The 17,929-nt window shown below is 53.2% G+C and overlaps 1 protein-coding gene across 3 annotated transcripts; it reads left to right on the top strand.

Annotated features, from left to right (window-relative positions):
* Positions 1 to 113: 113 nt before the first annotated feature.
* DPY19L1 (dpy-19 like C-mannosyltransferase 1) lies at positions 114 to 17,425 on the top strand. 3 transcript variants are annotated; one of them, XM_078598440.1, is made up of 24 exons: positions 114 to 307; positions 948 to 972; positions 1,477 to 1,564; positions 2,474 to 2,611; positions 2,957 to 3,077; positions 4,565 to 4,658; positions 5,215 to 5,272; positions 5,381 to 5,472; positions 5,657 to 5,756; positions 5,897 to 5,974; positions 6,094 to 6,180; positions 6,382 to 6,441; positions 6,930 to 7,010; positions 7,599 to 7,700; positions 8,568 to 8,639; positions 8,933 to 8,976; positions 9,472 to 9,505; positions 10,140 to 10,204; positions 11,003 to 11,033; positions 11,383 to 11,502; positions 11,684 to 11,858; positions 12,339 to 12,438; positions 13,089 to 13,214; positions 14,428 to 17,425. In XM_078598440.1, the coding sequence occupies exons 1-24, from the start codon at positions 121 to 123 to the stop codon at positions 14,606 to 14,608; spliced, it is 2,259 nt and encodes a 752-aa protein (XP_078454566.1). In that variant the 5' UTR covers positions 114 to 120; the 3' UTR covers positions 14,609 to 17,425. The 3 variants fall into 3 exon arrangements, with proteins under 3 accessions (XP_078454566.1, XP_078454476.1, XP_078454649.1); XM_078598350.1 differs by having other exon boundaries at positions 9,469 to 9,505; XM_078598523.1 differs by lacking the exon at positions 6,094 to 6,180 and having other exon boundaries at positions 9,469 to 9,505.
* Positions 17,426 to 17,929: the final 504 nt, after the last annotated feature.

Here is a 17,929-nt window from a genome sequence, read left to right as displayed (position 1 = left end):
ACTACCACCCCCACTCGCCCCCACCCCCCACTCCCCCCCACCCACTCGCCCCCACTCCCCCCCACCCACTCGCCCCCACTCCCCCCCACCCCCCACTCGCCCACCACCCCCCACTCATCCATGGAGCCGCTCGGCAGCGACGCGCCGGCTCCTCCGCCGCTCCGGAGGCGAAGCGGCAAAGTTCGCGGCGCTGCGCGAGCGATGGCGGCCAAGGAGGGGAAGCCGCAGCAGCAGCAGGCGGGGGGCCCCAGAGCGAAGCGAGGCCGCCTGGCCGGCCACGGCCGCCTCGCCCTCGTCGCGACGCTGGGTGAGTTGGCACCCCCCCCCCACCCACCACGCTCACCCCACCGCACCCGCCCGCAACCCTCGCTCCGCGGGGCATCTCCTAGGCCAGACCGAGGCTTACGTTGCGGCCCCGCGGCCGAGTCGTGAGGAGGAGGAGCGCCCCTTATGAGCTTCCTAAACTTCTGGCAATCCGGCGAACTTTTTGTCTAAAGAGCCCTGCCGATGAGGCCCCAGAAGGTGAAACCCCGGGCTCAGGGTTTTGTTGGCTTGTGAACAAACACCGCCCCCCCCCAAAATGCTGCTCACCGCTGTTGGGATGGCACCGCCGGGGGAGGCGATCCCGACTCCCCAGCGCGCCCCTTGTGGAGGAGGCCGCTCCCGGCTTGGCGTGGCGTGAGGCGCGGGTGGAAAACACCGCCACCGTGGTGGTGGCGGTGGTCGAGGCTAGCGACGGATCCGCAGCCCAAGGAGGGAGCGCGCCAGAAAGGTCACCGCCACCCACCGCCACCTCCACGCGGTAACGGCGCAGCCCCGCAATGGCCTCGGCTCCCGCCGCTGTTGGACGAAAGATGTCCCGCTAGCAGGGAGCTCAAAATGAGTCGAGTCGGGCGCGGGCGATGTCTGCTAAATCAGCCCGCTCTGTGTGTGTTCTCTTTCCACAGCTGGAGCCTTTGGACTCGTGCACTGGTACGTATTGCACTCTTTTCATCGCCCTGTTGTTTCTGCAGTTACCTACCAGGCGCCATGCTGTGTGGCCCGCTACAGTCCCGGTATTGCAGAAAGTCTCTCTCGGTTGCCCCAAAACGTTGCACCAAATTGGGGCTTTTGTTTCCCTTCAACGACCCGTGGCTCACGACCTGGGGCAAAAGGCCGGGCGACTCGGGGAGCGGAGCCACCCGGAGAGGTTGACTTACCCCGGAATACATTTTTAAAAAACTAATATTTATTTGCACTGCAAGAGGAATCCGATGAGCTAAGAAGCTCGTTTTTAGCAGATGTTGAAGTCGGGGCAACCCATGAAGCCCGCGGGCAGGGGAGTGGCTGGCAGGGGAGAGGGAATGACTGCCGCTTCCTGCCCCGTGTGCTCTGAATGAGCCTCCCAGAAATGTGGTGTAGCTTAACCAGCGTGAACGACGTGGCCGCTCTTCGCTTCTGGTGCTAACGGTCGCCTCTGCTGTGTGGTGGTGTCAGGTACCATCTGAGCAGCTTGTTTGAGAATGACCGTCATTTCTCCCACCTGTCGACCCTCGAGCGGGAGCTCACCTTCCGGACCGAGATGGTGAGGAATTTGCTGCGGGGTCTGGCTGTCTCGCTCACCTAGCTACGCTGAGGATCACCCCCCTGATGTTATTTCGTAAATTTGCCATGTAATTATCTGCACACGGATTGTGTTTCTGCTCTTGAAATCAATGGCGTTCATCTCGTGGACATACTGACCCCAGCCATGCAAATGTGGAATTTAAACTACTGTCTCAGGGCCACCAAAAAACATCACACATTTAGTCAACTCCACTCTTGTTAGCGGGCACCAATAATACTGGCACTGCAGCGCATGATGTGACCGCCACCATCACCCCAATGCCCGGTCATACATTCCTCCCACGTGCTGATGAATATGAGTGTAGTCCAGGCATAGTTGAGATGCAACTTACCAACGATGCCCGGGCAGACTCGCGGAGCGTCGTGCTGACCGCCACGCCAACGCTGTGTAGCTTAAATACCCAGAGGATCATAAACTCTCCATCACACACTCTGTGGTTGCGTTGTGGTGGACCACACTTTTAGACTTCAAATGGAATGTCAATAAAGATGAATACAGCAACAGTAAATGTAATCATGTCTGACCTTTGGCAATCGGCGGCATTATGATTTTGAAGAGCTCCCCATACTGGATCGGCCATGGGGGTTGTTTGACCATACTTCACCATGCTGCTCAGTGTGGGTCGGTGAAGGTGTTTCCAATCATTGGTTCAGATATCACTGAGAACTGATGCTGGCTGCTGGGACTTGAACTCAGGTCACTTGGTTAGGAGCACATTGTGCTAACAACTGTGCTACCTCTTCCTCAAGACAGCTATAATTTAATAACTAATCAGTGTTGATAGCTTAGTGTACGGTTGGCTGTAGCGTAGGGCATGATGTGTACGCTGCTACTCCTGTTGCTGCTGTTCTCTGCATGCGTGTGCAGGGCCTGTACTACTCCTATTACAAGACCATTGCAGAGGCGCCCACATTTTGGTCTGGCCTGGACATGATCATGCGCGACCGACTGACCGAATACCCGCAAGTGATCAACACCCTCAAGCGGTTCAACCTCTACCCAGAGGCGAGAACATCCCCTCCTTGCTCTCTGTTTTCTGGAGAAAGTGTGATGGCTTTCTGAATGACTTGAAGCTATACATTATTTATACCTTTTTAAAGCTTTACTTGCAGTATCGTGGTCGTTTTAGCCCTGATTTCTGTTGCATTTCTTTTGCTCCTATTGCTGTAATTTATTCTTATTTATTGATTTGCTTTTGTCACTTGGGTGACTCGGTTCACTCTTGCAAATGAGACTCATCCTGGTCTCTTGAGTTCTCACCTGGTTAAATAAAGTCAACTTAAAAACTCTTACAGATGTTCCAAATAAAGCATTCACTTTGAATAACAAGGAAAATTGTGCTTTCACCAGGTAATTCTTGGGGGCATGTACCGGACGTACCTGGCTGTGACGAACAGCCTGGGAATCCAGACTGTGCAGTGCTGGACCGTGAATCGTGGCAACATGCTAAGTGCCATCTCCAGCTGCGAGGGTATGCGGCTTCCACTCGGCACAACGATTGCTTTGTGCACGATTCATCATCACGGCACCGTGGCCAAAACCGCTGATGCCTCCGCCCACAGCACCCCGCTACCAATGCACGCTCCCCTCAGCAAGATGGCACAGTTGCAGCAGAATAAACACGCAGCCACCTCCAAAATGGGCCCTGACAGCTTCCCTCCAACTGCTCTTAGGACTTCCCCTGGGTCACCGTGAAGACCACTCCAGTGGCCGTGTTGGCAATCGCCCCCCTCCCACCCATCCCTCTCACGCATCCCACCCCCAGCGCAGACGTTTTTGCCAATTCATATCCACAACGCAGACACGTGGTTCCACCCTGATAAACAATGTCAGGCGGTGTAGTATACCACCCTATTTGCTTTACAGATGCATGCACACTATTTATACTGGTAGGAACCTCCTGGTTACACCAGCCCACAGGGGATTATTGTGTCCGTCCGTCGTGCAGGGAGGGGCTGAGTGGGGAGGGAGGGGCTGGGTGGGGAGGGGAGGGCTGGGTGGGGAGGGTTGAGAGGGGCTGGGTGGGGAGGGGCTGGATGGGGAGGGTGGGGGAGGGGCTGTGTGGGGAGGGTGGGCAGCAGCTGGGTGGGGCTGGGTGGGGAGGGGCTGGTCACCCCGTGGTGCCCTTATAAAACTCAAAGTTTAACCTACTCACGCCGGCTTGTGCCCGCCCTCAGTCGGGCATATTTGCGGAATACACCACGCCGCCGTTGACTCTAGCCATTGACCGAGCAACCTAACGTTCCTACCAGCTCCCTCCGCAGGAATGTGTTTGATACTCATATGCTTAACAATAACACTTAACGATTTTTTTATGTGTTGTGTATTGTAAATGTTGGCCTTGAACTAGGACCTCTATCTAACAGAAATGGTCCCTGCCTATAAACTACGTTCTGTGTTTAGGTTATTTTCCTTACATCGCACCTCTTATGAGCAAAGTTGGCTACGTACGGTGCAAAAGAATCTCAACGTATTTACATACAGGCGTTGGGCGGTTCACCAGCTATGCTTTAAGCGAGCCTGACTGCTGATGAGATACTGAATGTCGAAACCGATATTGCTGAAATGATAATCACTTTAAGAACGCCGTGATAATCATGTTCAGAAGGCCGATGGGATGCTCGTAATTGTTGTAGGTGGAGAGACGGATCTGTGAATCTGGAGGAGGCCGTGGCAGCGTGTGTTGACTGATGATTTATCTTGGTACAGCCCTCACAAGGGTCGTGTGGGCATGTCGCGAGCGGCATTCCCTCTCTCGCAGATTCTTGTTTATTAATCATCATCTTTTTATTCCCGGCACATTAATGAAAGCCGATGGTTAAATTCTTGCAACTGTAGCGTTTAACCAATAAATCCTATGTTTTATTTCATAACAGACATGGCACACGCTCGTGTATGAAATTACACTCGCATGTGCTTGCTGGAAAACCGTGGCTGTTCCTCTCTGTGTCTGTCCAGGAATGGGAGACATCTCGTACTTCTACGTCAACATGGTTTTCTTCCTGAATGGCCTGATGATGTCCGTGTTCTTCCTCTATGGGACATACCTCAGGTAAAGCCACCCATGCGTCGCCACACCTCTTTCTGCTCTGTGGGGATCCCGCGAGTTCGTTGAAAGCAGAATTCCGGACATGCTCAACTTATTAAGTTGCAGTGATGAATCGTTACATTTAACATTCAAACAAAACACATTTGACAACAGCTCACGATTGTAAAACACAAGGGTCATTTTGCTGTATGCTTGACTGTGTAAAGTAAAATCTCTCAATTTTGGCCAGACCACAGGTTCTGTGGCAACGCTTATGTGTTGGATAAATGTCTCCCAAGGAGGTAGTTACCACTGACAACTGGAAACGCTTTCATTCAACTCCAGCTGGCGCTTAAGTTCGTTTCTAAATGCGTTACTGATTTATTGGCCTTGGCAACACATCCTTGAATCAGTAGTGCCGGATGCCAATGCGTGAATATTAGAACTTCCTCGCAATGCCCGTGCAAGTTTAGCCCGTGTAAAGTTACACGAAGTAAATTAAGCACTTTAGATGTTGTCGCGTGGACATAGCAATTTTACAAGTGCATAGCGAACATTGCGTGTTGTTGTTTTGCTGCAGTGGGAGCGTCGCTGGAGGCCTCGTGGCCGTCCTGTCCTTCTTCTTCAACCACAGCGAGGTGAGGTTCACCTGCTCGAGCACCAGAAAGCGAAACGGGGAAACCTTCAGAGTCTCGATGGCACTGCGCCACGGCGCTTTTTGCTGATTGGTCTTTGTGCTGCCCCAGGCAACGCGAGTCATGTGGACCCCACCACTCCGGGAGAGCTTTTCCTACCCATTCCTGGTGCTGCAGATGCTGCTGGTTACCAGAGTTCTCCGGTCAGTGGCCATCCTCATTCTTCTTTGCGGTTTCGTGGCTCACTTTGGGGTAAACAAGTTTTCTGGGAAAATTAAACATCGTGGTACAGCCCGCTGTGGATCAGTTTAACGGGCGCTATGATAAACTTACGCTGCAAGTTCCGTGTGCGCCTCTGCCTGTCCGTCCGTCGTGTGTTGCGTGCAGGAAGCCACAGGTGGAAAAGTTGACCCTGGGCGTGCTCGCTGGCGCCACCGTTTGCTTCGTGCTGTGCTGGCAGTTTGCACAGTTCGTCCTGCTCACGCAGGTGCCGCTCGCTCACTCGCTCGCCGCCCACACCGATGTTGAGTCTCGTTCTTCAAACGGCGAACCGGCAGTCGGTTGCGCGCGTGGCCTCGGAAGCGGCGTCGTTATCGCGTCGCTGACCATGCGCGTTCGTCGTTTCAGGTCGCGTGCCTTTTCGCGGTCTACATCTTGGGCTACATCGATGCCGAGAAAATGAAGAAGTTTGTTCTCCTGAACGTGGTAAACGCGCGAATTGGAACGATCGCCCGTTTTGTTCGAAGCGCGCGGCGCCGCGGGGTCTGTCTGATGTGGGGGGGGGCCCTCAGGAAAGTGACGCCGCGCTCCACGTCTCTCGACAGCTGTGCCTCGTCGTGTCCTGCACCCTCATGTTCGGGAACGAGATGCTGCTCAGCTCCTTCTACGCCGCCTCCCTCGTCGCCATCTGGGTCCGCCACCGGCATCCGCTGCGCAACACCAGCCCCTCTGCATCCTCCAAATTATTATCCATTCACGCGTTTTGGGCCATTGTGCTCTCTCTGTGTTGAGACATTTGCATTGATATTTATTTTTGTTTTCTAGATTTCGAGTTGTGCCTTAAAACTACCGTTAAGCACGTTTTGTAACCAGGTGTTTTGTTTTGCTGGTAGGTGGTCGTCAGTCTGCATTCGTGGCTGAATAGGATTTCCCGGGTTGACCTGTTGAGATGGGTGAGTTGGTGTTTTACACTCCCTCAGTAAAGCCGGCATCGTGCAGATTGTAGCCACCGACAAACGCAAATAATCCACACACATTCATTATCCATTCCTCTTTAATATCCTTCCAAGTCAATTTGCCCGTTGCATTCTCATGATTTATCGTATAGAGCAGATATCCTCTTTCATTAAAAACATTAGTTTTCACTACCAAACCGTACAACGAGTAATCAAGGCGCAGGCCTGCAATGACTTGCTAGTGCCACTGCTGGTAGAAAGGGTCTCTTAGAGGGCGCTCTAAAGGGCCCCCCTCTAAAGGGCATTTGGCATACTCTTCAACGCTGTGCGAGACATCTTTTAAGATGTGGGAATACGCACACTTTGCACTCCCGCAAGCAACTCGCCAAACAAATCTATATTTAAACGAACGTGTGTGTATATAATCTAGTCTTGGCCAAGCGAGCTAATGCGTGCTTGTGCCCACGTGCTCGCAAACACCGCAGGTGGCACAAGCGGGCATGTGGCTCGCAGTCACCTTCGTCATAAAGACGGCCTGGAGCCGCCTGCTGGGAGTGGCCGACGACGTGAGCTCTAACGCTACAGAGACGTTGACTCTACACTCAACTCTCACGTTACAGAGACGTTCAATCTGCACTCAACTCTCACGCTACAGAGACGTTGACTCTGCACTCAACTCTCACGTTACAGAGACGTTGACTGCACTCAACTCTCACGCTACAGAGACGTTGATTCTACACTCAACTCTCACGCTACAGAGACGTTGACTGCACTCAACTCTCACGTTACAGAGACGTTGACTCTACACTCAACTCTCACGTTACAGAGACGTTGACTCTGCACTCAACTCTCACGTTACAGAGACGTTGACTCTGCACTCAACTCTCACGTTACAGAGACGTTGACTGCACTCAACTCTCACGTTACAGAGACGTTGACTCTACACTCAACTCTCACGTTACAGAGACGTTGACTGCACTCAACTCTCACGTTACAGAGACGTTGACTCTACACTCAACTCTCACGCTACAGAGACGTTGACTCTACACTCAACTCTCACGCTACAGAGACGTTCAATCTGCACTCAACTCTTACGTTACAGAGACATGCGTGAAGGTGCCAACGCTGATTTCTGTTTGGTGACATCTCCATAGGCCCACATTTTCAACATCTTGAAGTCCAAGCTGACGGGCTACAAGGATTTCGACACACAGATGTACACCTGCGCTCCCGAATTCGACTTCATGGAATATCAGGTGACTCCCCTCCGAAGCGCCGTGCTTCCTGAGACACTCACAGGCAGACTACAGCGATCGAGCAGTCGCAGATTTTGCCGAAACGTACACCACGCCGCAGCCTTGTCAATCCACTGCTGGATGTGGGGCCTGATTTGCAGGAGGTTGTTACTTGACTGTACTTCACCCTGCTCGTCACAGCGGGTTGGCGAAGGAGGAGGATTTCTCCCGAACTCTGGCTGTCGCCTGATGATGCTAGTTGTAATGACTGGCGAAACGTCGTACTCTAATTGTAAATGTTGTGGGTTTCCTCTCCAACACACCGGTGTGCTGAACCAGTAACTAATTGGCGTGTTTTGTTTACGTAACAGCTTACTAATTGGCTGTGTCGGGCGGTGGCGGCTTTAACGACGCATTTATATTTACGCGATCTAACCCCAAAACCTCTTGTGGATAACGTTGGTCGTGAAATCCTTCGTGTTAAACTGAAGGCGGAGAGAGTGGATGCCGATCCCAGCGCCTGGTTGTCCGCAGTGCTGCTGCGAGCGAATACGCCTGTGAATGCACGCTCCAGGGTTTCATTTAAAACGCGGCGGTCACGGCCAGACTTCAGAGAAGAACCAATTAAAAACGAGGGCCGCCCACAATCTCTGAATGCGACGACGGCAGCACAGAGCAAATTTGACGAAGCTCTCGCGTGTTTTATTTTCACGCCGGAGTCCGACGCCTCCCGGGTACGAGGGGGGGTCGTCGTGGCAACTGCAGCCGAGCGAAGCTGCGTTCACGAGCCTGAATGGAAGGGGGGAACGAAGGCCCCGCCGTCGTGAGCTCGCGCCACGGAGATCGCCTCCTCACTCTCGCTGCGCGCCCTCTATTTGTCTACTTCAGACAGTGCACAAGTACACGGCCACGCTGCTGCTGCCCGTCGTCCTCGTCGTGTTCGCCATCATCGTCTACAAGGTCAGGGGCGGGGGGGGCGCCCGCACCGCACAGCGCGACGTTAAGTGCACCGTACGCTGTCGCCGTCCCCGGCTGCGGTTTCGTGCGGCCGATTAGCACGGTTGGCTACGTGCGGTGCGAACGAAACATACATACAAACATACATACAAATATACATACAGACATACATACAAACATACATACAAAAATACATACATACAAACATACATACATACAAACACATACAAATGTACATACATACAAACATGCATACAAACGGACTGCCAGCGAGCCGCGTACTCTGTCTGTTGCAGGCAATCAAGGACAAACTTGCGCTGTTGAGGAGCGCTCATTCTCCGTAAGTCAAATCATCATAATAATAGTTACGTATCAAATATAAGAATAGGTTTTACCCTTTCTGGAAATACAACAGGTGTTAAGATGTTTAAACACCAGACACCTTTTGCAAGGAATCATGTCACTGCATGAACCACACGTGCTTGTGGAGAACATGCAAACCAAAAGCGTGCTCTGGTAGTCTACGATGCGTCGTCTTTGAAACTGAGTGGTCCACACTAGAGGCAACTTTCTTTACAGCCTAGTCTCAAACAGAGGACGCCAAAAGGCGAACACAGGTACGTGTGGTTGATACAGACACGATTCCTTGCAAAAGGTTTCTGTTTGGTGTTTTAACACCTTAACACCTGTGTTATCGCCAGAAAGGGTAAAACCTATTCATATAATAATTACATTAATTATGTTGTACAGAAGCATCCCGGAATACGCACGCGGTGATTTGTGCCTTGTGTCAAGAGAGTTTACGAAATCCTCTCCTTGTGCCGTTTGAAAGCAGAGTCCCCGACAGAGGGCTTGCTTCTTCTTCCCAGGTGAGGGCGTGACGACCGTGATGGTTGCATCTCGTACACGAATACACGAACCCTGCGCTGTTTCCTTCCGGAGGGAATTCAGTGGTGGTGCTCGGCACGGAATCGATTTTTCTGTTTCTCCTTCAGAAGTGATACTCGGCCCACTGTAAAATCATTCTCTTGTGACTTTCAAACCGTGCTGTTAAACTTTCATTGTCTCGTCCTGCTGGGTAATAGTACGCTACGGTAAATGCAGAGAGACTGTGGTGTGATCATCCTGTGCATATCTTACATGAGAGCGAGCTCCTTCCCGTGCGGAGTTTGTATTCTCTCGCCCTGTTCTGTTGAGGTTTCCTGCTGGTTCTCTGGTCTGTAAACACCCACACTGTAACTGGCATTGGCCAAACATCCCGATGCAGGACCCTCCTGAAAAAGTTTTCGGACTCTGGGCAAATGAAATAAGGAATTTGCATGTGTTACACAAGTACAGTTGTGGAGTGGATGTCTCATGCAATATTCATGGTAATGATCACCCCCTACTGCGAAAACTTGGCAGGACCCTCCCTCGTGAGACACGGTGAGGCTTTGCTGGGTAAACGAGCGTAGTAATACAACCGAATTGCAATGTTTTAACGTATTGTTTATTATTATGTAGATGAATAAGGAAAGGCTGAGCCCTCATCACGCCACGATACTCAAGGGAGCTGCTGCAGAACCTGAGTGAGTGTGAGTGAGTGTGAGTGAGTGAGTGAGTGTGAGTGAGTGAGTGAGAGTGAGACGTGAGTGACCGAGTGTGAGCCACTGAGAGTGAGTAAGAGTGAGTGTGAGCTGTAGTGTAGCAGTTAGCGCTACGCTGCGCTAGGAACCCGGTGACCTGAGTTCGATTGCCACTTACAGCCAACACCGCCAGTGACGATTACCTGAACCGGTCCTTGGCCTCCCCAAGGTCGACTCAGCCTCAAATGAGTACCTGGCGCCGTGTGTAAACTTTGCGACTGGGGAGACAAAGGCGGCCGGGCGTGGTGCTGGTCACCCACCCCCTCGTGTGCCGTGCCGGCCTTCATAGGTGCTCGCTAACAGCACTTGCCCCTACAGTCTGTTAAAGGCTATACGGGGGTTCTTTGTCTTTTGAATGTGAGAGTGAGTGAGTGAGTGTGAGCCGCAGCCGGCACGAGTGTCTGTGTGCGTCATCGGCAATCGTGCGTCCGTTGCACCAGCCTATGCTAATTGTGGGATTAGCAGTCATTTGTGTCAAACCGTTGTGTGTTTGTTACTAACATTGTGCAAGTTAACATTCTTTGTGATTGGTTGATGGTAAACATTTGAAAAATAAGTAATTTTACAAATGATGAGGAAAAATGAAAATCTCCACTGGAAAAACCGCCTGGTTTTATGTAATGAACACAATTTTAAAGCAAATTTTGCACGGTTCAAATCGGCCGTTTACCGCACGGTGCTGTGAATCGTGTCGCAGTTCGCCGTGTGACCGCAGTGCCCACGCGTCTTCTTGTTCCACAGGCCGGCCGATTCAAAGTCGCATCATGCCGAGGTGAGTCGTCGTCTCTTCACAGCAAACCGAACGTCGCGTCGCGTGAATGGTAAACGAGCAGGTGGGTGAGCAAGAGGCAGCTGGAACCATCAGGAGGTTTGTGCGTCACTGCGAGTTGCGTGGTCGGGCCGCTCTGTGAAACCAGACCGCCGGGGCCTAGGAGCGCCGCTTGCCCTACCGTGCGTGCGTGCGTGCGCGTAGCCGCTGACAGCGTGCGTGCGTGCGCGTAGCCGCTGACACCGTGCGTGCGCGTAGCTGCTGACAGCGTGCGTGCGTGCGCGTAGCTGCTGACAGCGTGCGTGCATGCGCGTAGCTGCTGACAGCGTGCGTGCTGCGTGGTTTTGTGCAGCTGGTGTTCCACGCGCTCATGCTGATCGTCTTCACCGTCATGGCCGTGCTCATCATGAGGCTGAAGCTCTTCCTCACGCCCCACCTGTGCCTCATGGCCTCCCTGCTCTGCTCGAAGAAGGTAACTGACGGCCGAGTCACCAGCACGCGTCGCGAACCATGTCTGCGCGTGCACGCGACAAATTTTCCCGTACGTGCAATCGGTTCGGACGCGTATCTCGGCTCGCCGCCGCGTTTGTAGTGCCGTCCCGCGTGCCGTCCCATAACCGGGACGGCGCGTGCGGTGTTCCCCGTTGCGGCAGACGCTGGGGGAGCCCCGTCGCAAGTGGCTGGTGCACGCGCTGGCGCTCGTCACGGTGGCCCTCATGAGCGTACAGGGAACGAGCAACATCCACGCGCAGTGGGCCAACGTGGGCGAGTTCAGCAACGTGGAGCAGGAGGACCTCGTCACGTGGATCAAGTCCCACACGCCGGAAGGTGAGCGCAGTCAAACAACCTCCGGCGCGCTTCTCCACCTGTCGGCCGCGATGCCTCGTACGCGTCGGTGGGTCTCCCTTCTCGATCTGGTCAGCGGGGGCAGGTTCTCGTTGCCAGCGGCGGCACGAGGCGTTGATGGAAATTGTACATTGCCGTGGGAAGGGCCAGTTAACGCGACCGCCCTTGCCGCGCCGCAAAGCAGTGACCATTTTAACCATCCCGTGGGGTCAGTGGTTTCAACGCGCGACGTGGCCACGATCGTGAAATTACAGGGATCCACTTGTGTCTCGCGCTCGGGACCACATCATGCCACCCCGATTAAACGAACAAAGCCACTTGAGATGACGTTGCTACGAGCTCTGTGCGCTGCCACGCGGTTCGCGCGATGGGTCTGTGCGAGCGACCGCCCAACAATCGTGACTGGAGCCGCTTGCCGTGCTGCTGCTGCTGTGCTGCGCCCGGCGTGTGGTACTTCCACAGACGCCGTGTTCGCCGGCGCCATGCCCACAATGGCCAGCATCAAACTCTCCACAGGCCGGGCGATCGTAAACCACCCTCATTACGAAGACGCCGGTCTCAGGTGGAGTAACGTCCATGGCACCACGATTGTTTTGGTTTTTCTTGGTAATTTTCCGGGATGTAATTTTTGTTGTTGTATTTAAGTTGATCGCGATAGACAATTAAAAAAAGTGATTTCGTGCTCAAAATGCCATTAACAGCCCTGCAGACCCAGTGGTGGGAATTCCTCACTCCCATCCATAGGAAAACCACTCGCGACTTCCCTCACGAGGTGGTACCCATTTTATTCACCCCGGGGGGTATGATGAACTAACAATCGGGTGTTTTAAAGTTGATTGCAGTCGGTTCGTTAACGGACGGTGCTGTCCAATCAACACCGTCATGCCCGCTGCTATCGAAGGAACAGGAGAACCTCTCGTCCACCGTGATGCGGGGGATTGATATGGCGGATCCTGTGATTTGAATTCTCGTGGCAAAATATCGCGGATAGCCCTGGTGATAATCGGGCAAACTTTCCACATCACTCATCTTACCTGCGAAAAATTCACAGAAAATAGGATGCGGTTCTGCAGAAACTTTACAGATGATGAGGAAAACATGCGTTTCTGCGGAGCCAACAGCTGTCGTGGACAATAGGGCCCTGGAAAGTGCATTCGCCGCAAGACTCGCGACATTGTTGATGGTCTGTGGTGACCGCGCGTGCCTGGGCAGAGCGCGCACGAAGAAAGTCTACTCGGTGTACAGCCGCAAGGGCGCGGCGGAGGTGAAGGGGATCCTGCAGGAGATGGACGTGGACTACCTGGTGCTGGAGGACTCGTGGTGCACACGCCGGACCAAGTAGGTGCCTCACCTGGGCCTCGTCGTCATCATCATCGTCGTTGTTGCTATTGTTGTTGTTGCTCAGAAAATACTTCACCTAGAAAATCCCTTGAGATCGGACGTCTCGTTTGCTAGGGCGTCCCAACGGTGTTTGGTGACGCTTAGCAAACACGTGACGACACCTCGTACACAAAGACAAAGCTCCCCCGTGTAGACTTAACAGACTGTAGTGGCAAGTGCTGTTAGCGAGTAGCACCTACGAAGGCCGGCACGGCACACGAAGCACCACGCCAGGCCGCATTTGTCTCCCCAGTGGCGAAGTTTACACACCGTGCCAGGTACTCATTTTAGGCTGAGTTAACCGGTCCTGGGCCTCCCGTATTATCGTCACTGGTGTTGGCCGTGAGCGGGAATTGAACTCGTGTCGCCGGGTTTGTAACGCAGCGTAGCGCTAACCGCTACACGACCGCTCCTCGCAACCTCGTAGACACACACACACATTCTCAATCCATAACCCTACATAGTTGGCATTTGTACAGTGCGTATCGCGCGTTATCAGCTGCCCATTGCGGCGGCACACGTTGATCCCGTAGGCGGCTCTTTGGCGTCTGTCTCTGCCGAGCCCGGCCAGCGCTGGGGCGCGTGGGGGTGGGGGGCGGCGTCGTTGCTTTTGTCACGGAGCAGCCCGCACTCTAGAAACTCGTCTCTCACGCCAATTCTCACGCCGTCATGTTTACGCTGACTATCTAATCCAGCAACTCGAGTTATAATTCGAGCCCAGAGGCCTGGGTGCGTTGGCATCAACAATATTCCGCCGTTATTTGGTGTAAAGTGTGCGACGTGGCAGTTTTGGCAACAGGTTCAAATAAATAAGTCTATGAATAGGGCGCTGCGTGTCCTGCCGGTTCGCGTAGAGTTTGTCCTGTCGCTGTGCCGGCTGGGGGTGCTGCGCCAGGAGCAGAGACTCCGTTCTGAGGTTGGGAGCGAGGAATAAAACTACACTGGAATAAAACTGTGGTCTGTCGCTGGAACTTTACAAGCATGATCATTGTCACACGTGTACCTTATTTACTTAGGGTCAGTCGTAAACTATGATTTTATGCTTGACAAATATAACAAGATGACCGTGAATTGCGAGTATAAATGCGACGAGTGGGGCGAGCGAGATCGGGGCATTTGCGCTGCCGTTAACACGCACACGCGTGTTGTCTGTTTTTGTGTCGATTCGCAGGCCAGGCTGCAGCCTCCCTGAAATCTGGGACTTAATCGACCCCGAAAACAGAGGGAAAATCCCCCTGTGCTCTCACCTGTACAACCACCCATACCCACACTTCTCTCCGGTCTTCAGCAATGATGTTTATACTTTGCTGATGGTTGGCACCAAGATTCGGGCGGAGAAGGGGTCCACCTAATGGCACAAAACCAACCGCAGCCGCGTGTCGGTCCGCCGATGGAGAAGACCGCTGGCCCCCCCGAGACCTCTCGCTTTTTGGCAGAGGGCCGAGCGCTGCGCTGCCAAGAAACAAAACACTGTTCTTCGATGGAGGGGGCACAATCCAAGTTAAAACCTGCACATCAGTTTGAAACTTGGCGTGGACGAAACCGCGTGTGCACTCTTCTACAGTACAAACCACGCTACCCCCACCGCGCGCGGCCCACACCACGCGGCAGTCACAACACACGTTACACGTGAATCCACACGCGTGTAACATGGCACCCCCTGCACACGCGCACAACGATGTAAACGGACTCCTCGCAGCCGTACACGCAGAATAATCCACTGCTGGATGAAGGCCCCCCTCCCCCCCTTCCAGCGTGTCCATCATGGCGGCGAGCAAGTGACCATACTTCACTCTGCTGGTCAGCGTGGGTTGGTGAAGGCGGAGTCCGGGTGCTGACGCTGCTCGGTGGCGAATCGAGCGGCGGCCACCGCAGAGCAGCGCCGTGCGTTCCCCATCTCAACCCCCCCGTCCCCCCCCTCGTCCCCATGTGATTATGAAGGATGCAAAACAAAAAGTTGGTACCATTTTCCCAGCGCCACCGTCGCTACTGTGCACAGAGAACCGAGTGATGTCGCGAGCTCTGTCTTTACAACTTCGTTGCACTTCCCCCGCACCTCCAATTAGCACGGTTGGTTGCTACGTACGGCGCGAAAGAAGTTCAACGTGCGTACATCAACGGCGGGCGTCAACGTGCATCGTCGTTACGCGCGAGCTGCCTGGACGCCTCTCAGAGAAGTTTCCTGGCGGGAGCGTAGCGGCCTGGTCTCGCGACCATGTCCACGAGGGGGTCGCGACCCGTCCCACGCCAGCCCCCTGCCACAGAGCTGACCCGCGGCTTTGCCCCGCTGACGTCGGTGAGCGCTGCCACCACTGTGATGCACGGGGGGGGGGGGGGGGGGGCTGTGTTTGACGCCACGTTTGGCAGCGTGGCGCCGAAATAGTTTCCACTGCGCTGTGCCCCCTCTCCAGTGCACGGTTGACTTTGACAGATGCCCATTGTCATTGCTCTGTCTGTTTCCAGACTGATAAAAGGGGGGAAAGTTTTTAAGTACAAATCACTTTTCTGGGCTTTGGCCCTGTTCCCATCTCCCTCCCGCCCACCCACCCCAGCAGGCAGCAGCAGCAGCAATAATGTTCCGTGCGCTCTGGGGACGATGAGGCTCTCTCGTGGTTGTCCAGGCAGCCACGCGAGAGTCGATCGGGCCAAGCAGCGTGGGCTGTCGAATGGGGACGTGCAGTGTTGTTCGTCGCCAAGGAACTTGAGCAAATATAAAGAGGTGGAGGAGGTGGGTGGGTGGGATGTGTGCGCTGTATAAATGTTGAACTTTGTTCAAGTGAAGCCGGCTGCCAAGACACGGCGGCGCGTGTTGTGGGTGTCCCAGGGAACGCCGGACAGCGCCGCCTCGGCCTCTGCCCAGCCTGGACGACGCCCGGGACGCGGCCGCCGGCCTCCTCCGCCCCGTGCTCGTGACTGCGGACGCTCCTTGGGGAAATGACACTTTTATTCCACCACGCAGACGGCGGTGGTGGTGGCGAGTCCCTGATCCGGCAACTCGTGCGCTTGGTCCGAGGGGAGGAGGCGTGGACGTTGTTGTTGGCAGCAAAGAGGTTCTGCTAATGTTTGGTGGAAAGTTTGCGAAATGGCAGTGTTCGCAACGGGCCCAAGATTTTTTATGCATTTCCATTGTCCGTGTTTTCTAGAGATTATGAATATAATTATTACGGTTGTTTACCTAGGAAATCCTGAGTCTCATGAGCCTTTTTCAGGAGTGTCTTGCCAATTATTTTGCAGTCGTGGGGGGGTGCGGGGTGCGTGAGGATTTCTGCTGCTGCTGCTGTTGCTGTGTGATCCCAATGGGGTGATTAAGTCACCAAGTGTCGAGAGTGTTTAATGAACGAGGCGAGTTGTGAAGCCGGGGGAGCCGCCCACTGCGCCTGGCCCCCGCATGCTGCACGCCGCCCGCGAGCCAAAGGGGGCTTTGGGAGCGAGCTCCGAGTAACGGGGACACCGCGGCAGCAGCAGCAGGTGCAGCAGCAGCAGGTGCAGCAGCAGCAGGAGCAGCAGCAGGAGCGGCCACCACAACGATCGCGTGCGAGGCGACCGACGCTAGAATTGCTGTGATTTTGTTTGTCATGCAGTGTTACGTTGCGTCTCGATGTAGCCGTCTCGATGTAGCTGTCGCGATTCCAATTTTTATTTTAAATACAAGGTTTTGAGCGGGGCTGAACGATTAATCGATTTCATATCGCATTATCGTAATTTTTAAACAATGCGATTAGCAAATTGCAAAGGCTGCGATTTTTTGCGATTTGAAAAGTCCTATTATTTCTACCTCACGGGACCTTTGCCAGTACCAAAATACAAGACTCGGTTGTTCCCCTCTGGTCTCACACCGTTTGAGACGAGGCTCAAAAGAAAGCTGTCTCTGGTGTGGACCAATCGGTTTCAAGAACAATGCATATATTATCGGTGTTTTTTGTTTGCATTCTGACCACAAGCATTGTGGTTAATGCAGACATGATTCTTTATAAAAAGGTTTCGGTTTGGTGTTTTATCAACTTAACACCTGTTTTGTTGCCAGAAAAAAAGGGGAAAACCCTATTCTCCCATTACTTATTGGAATTGTTTTATTGATTTTTATAACTTTATTTATTTAACTTAACAACTGTTCTGTTTGATTGTTCTATTTCAATTAAAACATTTTAATAAATACATGTTGGAAGCAATTCATATATTTTGTTCTCATTCTTGCATTGGAATATCTTGAGCAGTTCATATTTTGATGGTATCACGTGGTAATGCTCCATCACATGTAAATCTATTACACAGTGAATATTGAACTGAAGCTTGACTTTAAACAAAATTAAACGCAAATCAAATCGCAACATCTGTCAGAAAAATCGCAATTTGATATTTTCCCCAAATCGTTCAGCCCTAGCGTAGAGTTAGCCACGTTTGATTTCAACTGCCGATGACACGAGTGTGGATCAGTAAACGCGGTTTCTTTTTAAACACTTGAGACCCTTGGCTGCGATGGTTCCTGCTGAGTGTCGTCGGTGGGTGGTGCTGCCCGTGAGAGAGCACTGCGGTCACATCGAGTATTCACTTCGCTAAACGCGCGTTCACAATCGGTGTTTTGGCGATTCCTGTGTTGCATGGGATGGGTTCACGTGACCCGCCTTGCAGCCACGGAGTGACCTTTGCATTTCCATCATCAACAATAACAACGT

This window comes from Lampetra planeri, chromosome 1 (assembly GCF_965212315.1).
Source record: "Lampetra planeri chromosome 1, kcLamPlan1.2.h2, whole genome shotgun sequence".
NCBI lineage: Eukaryota > Metazoa > Chordata > Hyperoartia > Petromyzontiformes > Petromyzontidae > Lampetra > Lampetra planeri.
This window is presented reverse-complemented; position numbering and strand designations above follow the sequence as displayed.

Coding starts and splice junctions, on each gene's coding strand:
- DPY19L1 (XM_078598350.1), top strand. CDS start 121: ATGGAGCCGCTCGGCAGCGACGCGCCGGCTCCTCCGCCGCTCCGGAGG. Junction 6,442..6,929: donor GGGTTGACCTGTTGAGATGG/GTGAGTTGGTGT, acceptor CAAACACCGCAG/GTGGCACAAGCGGGCATGTG. Junction 11,034..11,382: donor CAAAGTCGCATCATGCCGAG/GTGAGTCGTCGT, acceptor GGTTTTGTGCAG/CTGGTGTTCCACGCGCTCAT.